Raw genomic sequence first — 10,048 nt, forward strand, 5'->3', positions numbered from 1 at the left:
AATAAACAACCATAACATGTTGTTAGAGAATCCGCAACTCTTCTAAACTGTTCGATTGGATCATTAGAATTTGATTTCGCAGGCCATCCTTCTTGTGTAAAGCGAATGATTTTAGACAAGACTGGATCCTTGGAAGTTTCCTTGCGCAAAGTAGAAGAATCGGAATGACTAACCTGCGAATCCAACGTATCAATTGCGCAGACAATATCAACATCATTTGCACTTTCCTCCCCATCAAAAATTGTGTCATCGTTGGACGGAAGACGGCTCAAGGCGTCAGCATTTTGGTGATGCGTTGTTTTGCGATACTCTATAGTATAACTAAATCGACTCAGAAACAACGCCCAGCGTGCTAACCGGTTAGCCGCCAGCGAAGGGGTAGGTTTATCTGGACCAAAAAGTGAAAGCAAAGGCTTATGATCCGTTACCAAAATAAAATTCCTACCGTAGAGGTATTGGTAGAATTTCTTCAAAGCGAAGATGATGGACAAAGCCTCCTTTTGGATTTGGCTGTAGTTTCTTTGAGATTTTGTCAAGATTTTCGACACATTGGCTATTGGTCTCTCGCTTCCGTCCGGAGAGCGGTGAAATAGTGTGGCGCCAATGTCCACGCTTGATGCGTCGCATGCAATTCCTAAAGGAAGCAACGAGTTAACGTGTACGAGAACATCTTCTGCGGAAAGAAACGTTTTTAATTTTGCAAAAGCGCATTTTTCTTTGTGTTCCCATTTCCAAGGAACACCAGTCTTGGTTAACTGGTATAACGGTTGCGCTACCGTAGAGAAATCTGAAGGCATAAACTTAGAACAGAATCGAACTGACCTCAGAAAAGAACGTAAGGTACCAACATTGGAAGGAGCAGGCATGTTGAGTACAGCATCGACTTTAGGACCCTTTGAAACCCCTGTTTAGAAAGAACATGACCTAAGTACTCGACATTTGCCTCGGCAAATCTACATTTTTCCTTCCTACATCTAAGACTTATCGAAGACAAACGATCGAGTAGTCGTTTAAGGTTTTGGAAATGCTCTTCCGCTGTAGCTCCACTTATCAAAATGTCATCCAGGTAGACTGCTACACCTGGAAGGTCACTAGTTAAATCATCCATTATCTTTTGGAAATGGCCTGGGGCAGAAGAGATGCCAAACGGCATAACATTTTGCAGCAAAACCCCTCTATGGGTACTTAATGCCAATATTTTTCGACTCGTTGGACCTAACCTAATCTGGTTATAAGCATCTGCCAGGTCAATCTTAGTGAATCCGTGGCCACCCCCTAGTTTATGCATTACATCCTCTGGAAGAGGCAAAGGGTGCCTGTGAGTTTTAAGTTGTAGATTAACCGTCGAGGCATAGTTACCACAAACTCTTAATTTAGATTTCTTACCTTCGGTAGAAGCCTTGCGAACTGGTACTACAGGAGTTCCCCGGTCGCAAAATTGTACAGGTGTCCAGATACCTTTTTCTATGCCGGCGTCATAGGCAAGAGCTAAGTCTTCTTGAATGGCGAAAGGCACTGGTCTGGGCTTTGAAAACACTGGTTTACAATCAGAATTGAACTCAATCTCTAATTCGTAATCCTGAAGACAACCTAATTCAGGTATAAGTCTTCTTATTGATCACATAACTCGGAACATGACTTTTGCAAGTTAAAATCTATGTCGTTGTGACGATAAATAGCATGTAGAGATGAAGAAAAGAACTTATCTACCGAAATATCTAGTGCTTGAATAGCATCACGCCCGAATAAATTAAGGTTACGGATTTCACATACCATAAATTGAACTGTGGTCGTCTTTCCCAGTTTGTTGCAGCTCGCTTCGGCAGTGAAAGATCCAATAATAGGCATCGAGTGCTTACTTGCCGACTGATAACGTTGCTGCGGAGTCTGCAAGTTGGGTTTGCCTAGCTGCGACCAAACTTCAGAAGAGATGAAATTTCCCCCTGTAGCTGTATCAAGTTCCATTAAGACCGGAAAAGACTTAATAAAAATTCGAACCTCGAGTTTAGGAACTTTACTCGACGAATTATGAACAGTATTTACCTCTTGTATGCAGTTCACCTTAGAAGAATGAACTTGAGCGGCTTTTTTACGACATGCGGATTGTAAAATGTACATGCCCTGGTTTACAGAAATGACAGATCGCATTTTTAAATCTGCAGTTGTTAGCAAGGTGATTAGAATTACCACATCGATAGCACTTATTTTGCTTGTTCGCAATAGCACTGAAAGCTACGGTGCTTTCTTGGAAGAAAACCGTCTATCGATGCCTTTAACTTTATGTACCACCGACGGTTCAGTGCCAAACACCGTCTCCTTAGCCACTTTGGCAGCGTCTTCAGTTTCTATGGCTATTTCAAGAGCACGTGAAAAAGTAAGATCGTCAGGTTTAATTTTAAAGAGAGCTTTAAGAACTGCTTCGTTTCCTACCGAGCACATAAAACAAGTACGCAAAGCTTCATCTAAAGCAGTGATTCCCAACCGCGGCTCTTAGAGCCGCATGCGGCTCCAAGCTAGCCTTCTTGCGGCTCTCATTGGCCCCTGAAAATCTCACAAAAAATATAAAAAATCTATTTATAATATTTAAGGCGATTTTTTTTTGACTTGTCAAAATTATTTACGAAGTCAAAATTGTTTACAAACTGCATAGTCGTTGTGTCGTAGAGGTTGCACTGTCAGTGAACTTTTCATTTTACATCTTACACCTAGGGTACGTGTACCCTTTGTGGGTACGAAGCACCAAAGCAGGGGGTACGACATGCAATGTGAAATCATAAATCAAATCCTATTGCAGTTAATGAGGCCACTGCTCCTGATAATTTACAATTGAAGTTGCTAGACATGCAGTCAGATATCGAGCTCAAACAATTATTTCAAAGTGAAGACCTACTTGAATTTTGGAGTCGAGTTCCAGAGGGAAAGTATCCCAACTTGAAAACCAATGCCCAGAGAAACGCCTCTGTATTTGAATCAACTTACGTATGTGAAGCACTTTTCAGCAAAATGATTAGAATCAAAAATAAATACCGCAATCGGTTGACCGATGAGCACCTCAAGCAGCTACTGCATTCTCTGCAATTGCGCACGTGTAGGCTATTGTTTTTGATATGATGGTCAGAAATAAAAACAACTGAACTGAACTTGTTAAAGCTCAAAGCCAAGTTGGACAAATTGGTTTGTGTTATTTTTCTTGTTAGTGTTGCTATTCGTTGGTACACGCTTTCATGCTTTAAAATTTTCGTTATAATTACTTGAGTGTTTTCATGCGGCTCCATACGCACTCTGAAGTTTGAAATTCGGCTCCGACACCAAGAAAGGTTGGGAATCACTGATCTAAAGGATTAGTAATAGAAGAAAAGTCGCACGTGGCAGCGGCTTGCCTTATTCGTGCACCCAATTCTGGAACAGTCTCACCTGGTTTCCGCTTCAAGTTGCTCTAAAAGCGAAATCGTTTACGAATAACGAAGCGCTTTAAGTCGAACTGTGCCTTCATGTACTGTAATTCGAAATTTCTTCCATTGTAAGTTCATTGATTGGCTTTGCTGTAGACTCTGGTGCGGCCAGATTGAGGATCATCTTGTAGTTGCTGCTGGCTGACTGGTTAGTGAGGAAAACTTGAGCCTTCTTATCATCAGGAATAAACTGTGCTTTTACAAATGTGCAAAAATAAGACCAATAATCAGACCAAAGTTCCAAAGTTGAATCAAACTCACAAAATTTAGGAATAGCTTGAGATACCCGGTTTTGGTTTTCCGATTTGCCAGGAATTTTGAGGGCTGAAATTAACTCTTTTAGTTGTTCTTCATGATGACGTTCTTGCTGCTGCATTTGTTGTCGCATCTGTTCTTCTTGCTGTTGCCTTTGTTGTCGCATTTGTTCTTCTTACTGCTGCATTTGTTGTCGCATCTTTACTTCTTGCTGCTGCATTTGTTGTCGCAGATGTTCTAGCTGCGACTGCATCAATTCCACCACCTTTTCCATCTTGTAAATGATTGTAAAAATTAAAACTTGTAGAAAGTAAAATTCGTAGGGACTAAAACTGAACACTTCTGCGTACCACTGTAAGTTTCTCGTTCAGGCGTTCAGCATCCCATTCTCGTCGCCAAATAACTTTGTTGTGTTTCTAACTCATTCAACCAGAGTCGTACTGGAATTTTGTTTTATTATAAAATTGTACAACCAAGATATAGTGTGAAACTTACAAAGTAAGCCCAAAATGAGAAGCACTGATTAACAAAAGCATGCGGATGAATACAAAGCAAAAGAGAAGACCTGAGGGAAACGAAAACAAAGTACATCGTTTCAATGCAAATAAACCAAAATACATAACAGAAAGAGTTTGCGGCCATAATCTAACGCTTTCTTGTCTTATTTTTATGAGCCATCAAACATAAGGGCCAACTAATGGAGTTCAGGGGTGGGCTCAAAATGGTGCTCACACGTCCCAGATCAATTGTGATATACCATCCATTGTGATATACCGAGGGTCTACCTCAGGCTAATTTCATTTATTTCTTTTCAAAAATACAATAGAATTTTTACAAGGCGCTGGTTGTGATGTGTGTTTTACGAAGAATGTATTGTAAAATTTGAATGCAAAGTCATCATTTATTGTAGTATATATATCAATCAAGATAAGCAACATGCTGCTAACTGCCTATAGTGCACAAAGCTCATTAAAAATTATTTTATTCCACTTTTTATGTGCTATGCTTTATATAAAGATTCCATTAAATATTAAAAAGATAATTAAGATCAAAAACGATTTGCAGATCAGTTTGATAAAAAATCTGCGACACCAAAAAATGGCTATGCGCGTTTTGAGACTGCGCAAGTGAGGAACTAATAACTAATAACGTTTGCTAGCAATGATCATGTGACAGTTTGTTTAAAGAAAATGTTTTTTGAAAAAACAGCAAACATTACAGAGCAACATGAGAAAATGTTCTTCTTTTTCTTTAATTGAAGGTCATGGGTTTATTATCATGATTCTTGAGTTGTTTGACACGACCAGTTTGTTAGCAGTTGCTGTTCACGTTCGTTGCAAGGTAAAAGTTGCAAACTGTTAGTGGTCATAGCCTGCTTTGTTGCAAGATTATTTAAAGAAATGCAGATAGAAGAGGTAAAATGAGTAGGCTACAAATATAACAATATGTATACATCCAAAAGCCTAATAAGGGCAAACATTTTTTTAATTGTTTAAAAAAACAAAGGTCATTTTTGGAAGTTCATTTAATCATATACAGTATCTTTAACACAGCAACCAGCTTTTTCTAGCGGAGAAAATGTTTTTTTTTTTACAAAATGGGTCACAAAACTGCCCAAGCGGTTGGGTGGGGTAAACATTGATAAACATTTTTCAAACTTCAGATTTATAATCAACATCCATTAAAATAGAACCAAAAAACGTCAAGTCACATTTGAAAAGGTTGGGGCGCCTGCAACACCTTGCTTAGCATAGGCCTACACGTCTAGAAGTTAAATCTCCCTTGTCTGTTATACAAAAAATCAGAGTTTAACTGTTGGAATTCCTTATTGAGTACTGTTGGCAACAAAAGGTCTGTTGAGGCTATTGAGGTAACAAAAGGGCTGTTGGTTTGAGCAGTTTGTGTTATATGACACTGCTCATAAGTTGTAATTCGAAACAGATCTAACAATGTTGTTTCATTAACTCAAATTGTTTTGTATTGAAGCAAAGCAGGTTATTTTAACAGTTGAATTTTTTTCAATCAAAAATTGTAGCCTACAGCACTGCTAAGTTGGAAGTCAAATTTGTTAAATGTTTGAAATAGAAAATCAATTTGTCTTTTTGTCGAGTCCAGGTTTATGCCCGGCGGTTGGAACAGATAGTAAAAAGACAAATCTTTTTGTCCGCCTTTAGGTTGATTTTGAATGTCTTGTTCAAGCACAGCTGAGTATTCTCGAAATGCGCACTACAGAAGTTTTTCAAGTCTCATACCGATATTTTGACTAAGCACTGAAGCAACATACAAGTTTGATGAAAACATTTGCAACAGGTCTTTCCCAAAATACGGTTATGCGCGTTTTGAAACTGCCCAAGTGAGAAACTAATAATATTTCATTGTAAGTCATGAGGTGATTTGGATTTTTGTACAATGATTCTTTAGTTTTTTTGACAAGTTCAGTTAGTTAGTTATTGCTGTTTACATTCGTTGCGAGGTAAAAGTTGCAAAACGTTAGTGGTTATACTAACTTAAAGGCTACTTTGTTTCAAAAAATATTATTCAACTAACATGCAGATACCAGTTAGACATATTGAAAATAGCAAGTAGAACAGTGTTTTTACAAAACATTTGAACAGGGGACTAAGATAAAAATTCAGCGAATGTTGTAGCTTGTAGGACTGAATGAGCATGATAGGCCTATTGTATAAGATGGCTTGTTATTAACGCAGCAACAGTTTGCCAGCTTTATTTTTAATAATGAAAAATCGATTTCCCTCTTGCCTAATGTTATAGCATTGTCAGTCTAATAACGTTAATTACGAACGTCGTTACAGACTGATGATTTTAAATACAGTAGTATAGCGAAATCAATTTCTAATTAATAAAAAGGATTTTCAAGACATTAAAACAATATAGCTTACAGCAGTGGAAGGTTAAAGGTGGAATGGGATTGCAAGTTTGCGTCCTACTCAGGGCTTAGTTTTAACTCCCTCGCTCTCAGACGAAGCACAAAGAAAGCTTAACAAACACGCAGAATCATTTTACACATTGCACAACAAGAAATAATTGTTTAGCATTCCAAATGATATTGGTTCTTTTAACATTCACTTCAGTCAGTTCAGTTGTTTTTTATTTCTGACCATCACAGCCAAAACAATACACGTCAAAATAGCAAGAGTCTAGAAAAAGGTTGAAGCAACAAAACGCGAACGTTAAACGTGCTTGAGACCAAAGTAAGTTATTAAGTTAAAATATTGGCACGGTCGTAACACCTTTAGAAAATTTTAAGATAAAACAAGGAACTAAAAATAAACATTTACAAATAAAAACAAAAACCTATATCCAGGCTTTAGCTTTATTAGCCCATATAACTGTGAGCTAATATTTTCAATATTTGTATAAATAAACAATTGCTATGAAGATCGACCATGGTACGTTAACAAGAGTGCTGATGGTCGTTCTCTGTGTCAAACCAGTCGGCTGCAAGTGACACATGCAGATCGAGTATGCTTTCCACATCTGTAGCATTCTTCCCGTTTGATACCTTGAACGTGTGATTCGAAGTGTTGGAAGTACCAGCATCAATGAATCCCAACTTTTCGACAAGTAGGCTACTTTAGTTTCTGCTCCCAATTTCTTTTTGCTGACATACGTTTAAGCAAGCTGAAAGGTGTTTTTTGAAAAAATCTTATTTTTTGTTAGTTTTCCCATTGTGTCTCATTATAATAAATGCATTGTGACTGGCAACATTTATCAAATTGTAATTGATAACTATTTGCCAACGATTTGTTTTTCTCAAGCAATTAAATTTCTCACAGTTTTCATCAAAAACCGTCAACTACGCGTTTATGCTTGTTATAGTCCATAATAACTGAAGGTTTCTTGTGACAGTCTTGACAATTATTAAAACAGAAGAGTGTGAAGAAGACATCATGAGGAAATTCCTGTTTCGTTTTGGTACAAATGACCATAGCAAAATGTTGTTCAAATGGTCATACAATGCTTTAGTACTTTTCACCTCTCTTCGTTCGCTGATTTGAGTTGTGATAGTACTTCACGACGATTAACCATTACTGTTCCTACCAATGTAAGATTTTGAAGTAAACGATTTTAGAATACAAGAGATATTCTAAGAACACCCCTGATAAAAATATGTTGAAATTTTTACATTGAAATTAATTTTCGTGTAAAATTGTCTTGTATCATTTGGACGTCATTTTTTGTTGATGTAAATATTGTTTGCTGCTGCACTAAAACGCGTTAAAAATGTTGTGCGCACTTGTATGCCCTGCAAACTTCGTTTAGTGATTATTTCAATTTAGCACATTTGTCGCAAGCAGTTAAATCATTGGTTAGATATCTATTGCTCTGATCTTAATTTCATTAGAATCTTAAAAGTTGTTATGTAACTTATATCTAACACTGCAATAAATATTCCTCAGGTTATGCATTAACAACAAGATGCTGTATTTTCTGATCAAAGTTTTAGAAAATTTTAAGTAAGGATCCAAGGCTTAAAAATCTATTAACATTGGTCCGTGACTGATAAAAGGTTGGAAAGCACTGTTTTAAAAGAATAAAACCATCAACTTTTGTTATCAATCTTTCTTTTGTTTGCAAAGGTAAAGTTTTTATACTCAGTTTGCTTCCAACTCACATGGGGTATGCACTGCTATGGAATTAGGAAGTATTTTTTTTAATGTTTCTGATATTACCATAAATATATCGTCATCTACTTCAGAAGAGAAAACATTAGTTAAACCTCTTTTCTGATTTTGTTTAAAATATTGATTCAAAATGGTAAAATTGCTTATCGCTAATGTAGGCTTTAAAGTTTGTTATATTTAAACTAGACGGCTAGAAAATCTTGTCTAGTGAATAAACTAGGAGTTTCTGTTGTAATTCTGCCTATGTAAAAATTAAAGTAAAACAGTTGTATCATGTCTTTGGAAGAAGAATTTAAACTTGGGGAAAAGCTGAAAGTTATTTGTAACTTGAATGGCAAAGAAAAAAATATTAAGGAATCCGCAAAACTTTTGCATCAATTGGGAATTGTTTATCAACGCAGAAGTCCAGATAAAATCAGCCTCATTCAAAGTGCTGCCTTGTTGAATGCAGCGATAACAAGAGAACCCAATAATGTGGAGGGGGCTGAGAAAGATTTGCAAAATATATGTAAAGACATTCTTCATCAAGCTGGTGCAGTGAAAAAGCAAGCGAATATAGTTGACAAAGCAAGAGATGTCAAAGAACGATTAAACAGAATGAGGAAATCGGTAAAAGAATCTTTGCTTCAATTGAAAACAATTCCAAATAAAATCGAAGAACAACAATCGCACAAAGAAGAGATGAAAAAAATTGTCAAAATGCAACAGATTCAAGATAAAGTAGCTGCTGAGTACACATCAATCATGAAAGAAATCAGTAATTACTGTGAACAAGTAATGGGAAGGCGACCTTGTGAATATAGTCTTGTAGGCATGGGATCATTAGCAAGAAAGGAGATCACCCCATATTCTGATTTCGAAAACATTATTGTTTTGGAAGAAGGATGCCAAAGTTTAGGCAACTATGAAGCTATATTGGAGTATTTCAGGTGGTTTTCTGTCATTTTTCAGGTCATATTGATTAATTTACAGGAAACTATATTACCAAGTGTAAGTATAAATTGCTTGAATGATACAACCAAAAAAGATGGAAACTGGTTTTTTGATGCATTCACTACTCGGGGTGTCTCCTTTGATGGCATGATGCCACATGCCTGTAAATCTCCACTTGGTAGACAGCAGATCACTAAAGATAAACCGTGGACAACTGAATTAACTAAACCTGTGAGTGAAATGCTGAATTATCTGAAAACTGAACAATCTTTAAAGAATGGTTATCATCTCAGTGATATTCTCACTAGAACCACTTTAGTCTCTGGTAAAATTGAAATCTTTGATCAATTCTTCGAAGGTGTGAAAAAAACATTAAACTCAATCCCCTATCAAGTTTTGAAAGACGAAATAACCGAACAACTCAAAGAAGATTTGACCAGTTTTGCAATAAAGCCAAATCTTTCAGGTTCATCAAATCAAGACGAATTTAACCATAAACGAATTGTTTATCGAAGTATAACTTTATTCATATCTGCTCTTGGAAGACTGTAGTGAAACCATCTACAATTCCTCTATTAAGAAGTTTATTACGCTAAAATGCAACTAGGTTGTTCTGACGACATAAACTGCAAACTGAATTGAGACTGAAAATAAACACCAGTAAAAACGACAAAGGAACTTAAGGCAACGTAACAAAGCAATCAGCAACGAAGCATTCAGCAACAAAGTAAATTACAATGCAACTTAAAGCAATAACACGTC

The 10,048-nt window shown here is 36.7% G+C and overlaps 1 protein-coding gene across 1 annotated transcript; it reads left to right on the forward strand.

Annotated features, from left to right (window-relative positions):
• Window positions 1-8,626: 8,626 nt before the first annotated feature.
• LOC145775496 (uncharacterized) lies at window positions 8,627-9,838 on the forward strand. Its single transcript, XM_082586794.1, has one exon. It carries the CDS (start codon window positions 8,627-8,629, stop codon window positions 9,836-9,838), a length of 1,212 nt encoding a protein of 403 aa, XP_082442920.1.
• Window positions 9,839-10,048: the final 210 nt, after the last annotated feature.

Source organism: Aplidium turbinatum, chromosome 8, assembly GCF_918807975.1.
Source record: "Aplidium turbinatum chromosome 8, kaAplTurb1.1, whole genome shotgun sequence".
Taxonomy (NCBI): Eukaryota; Metazoa; Chordata; class Ascidiacea; order Aplousobranchia; family Polyclinidae; genus Aplidium; species Aplidium turbinatum.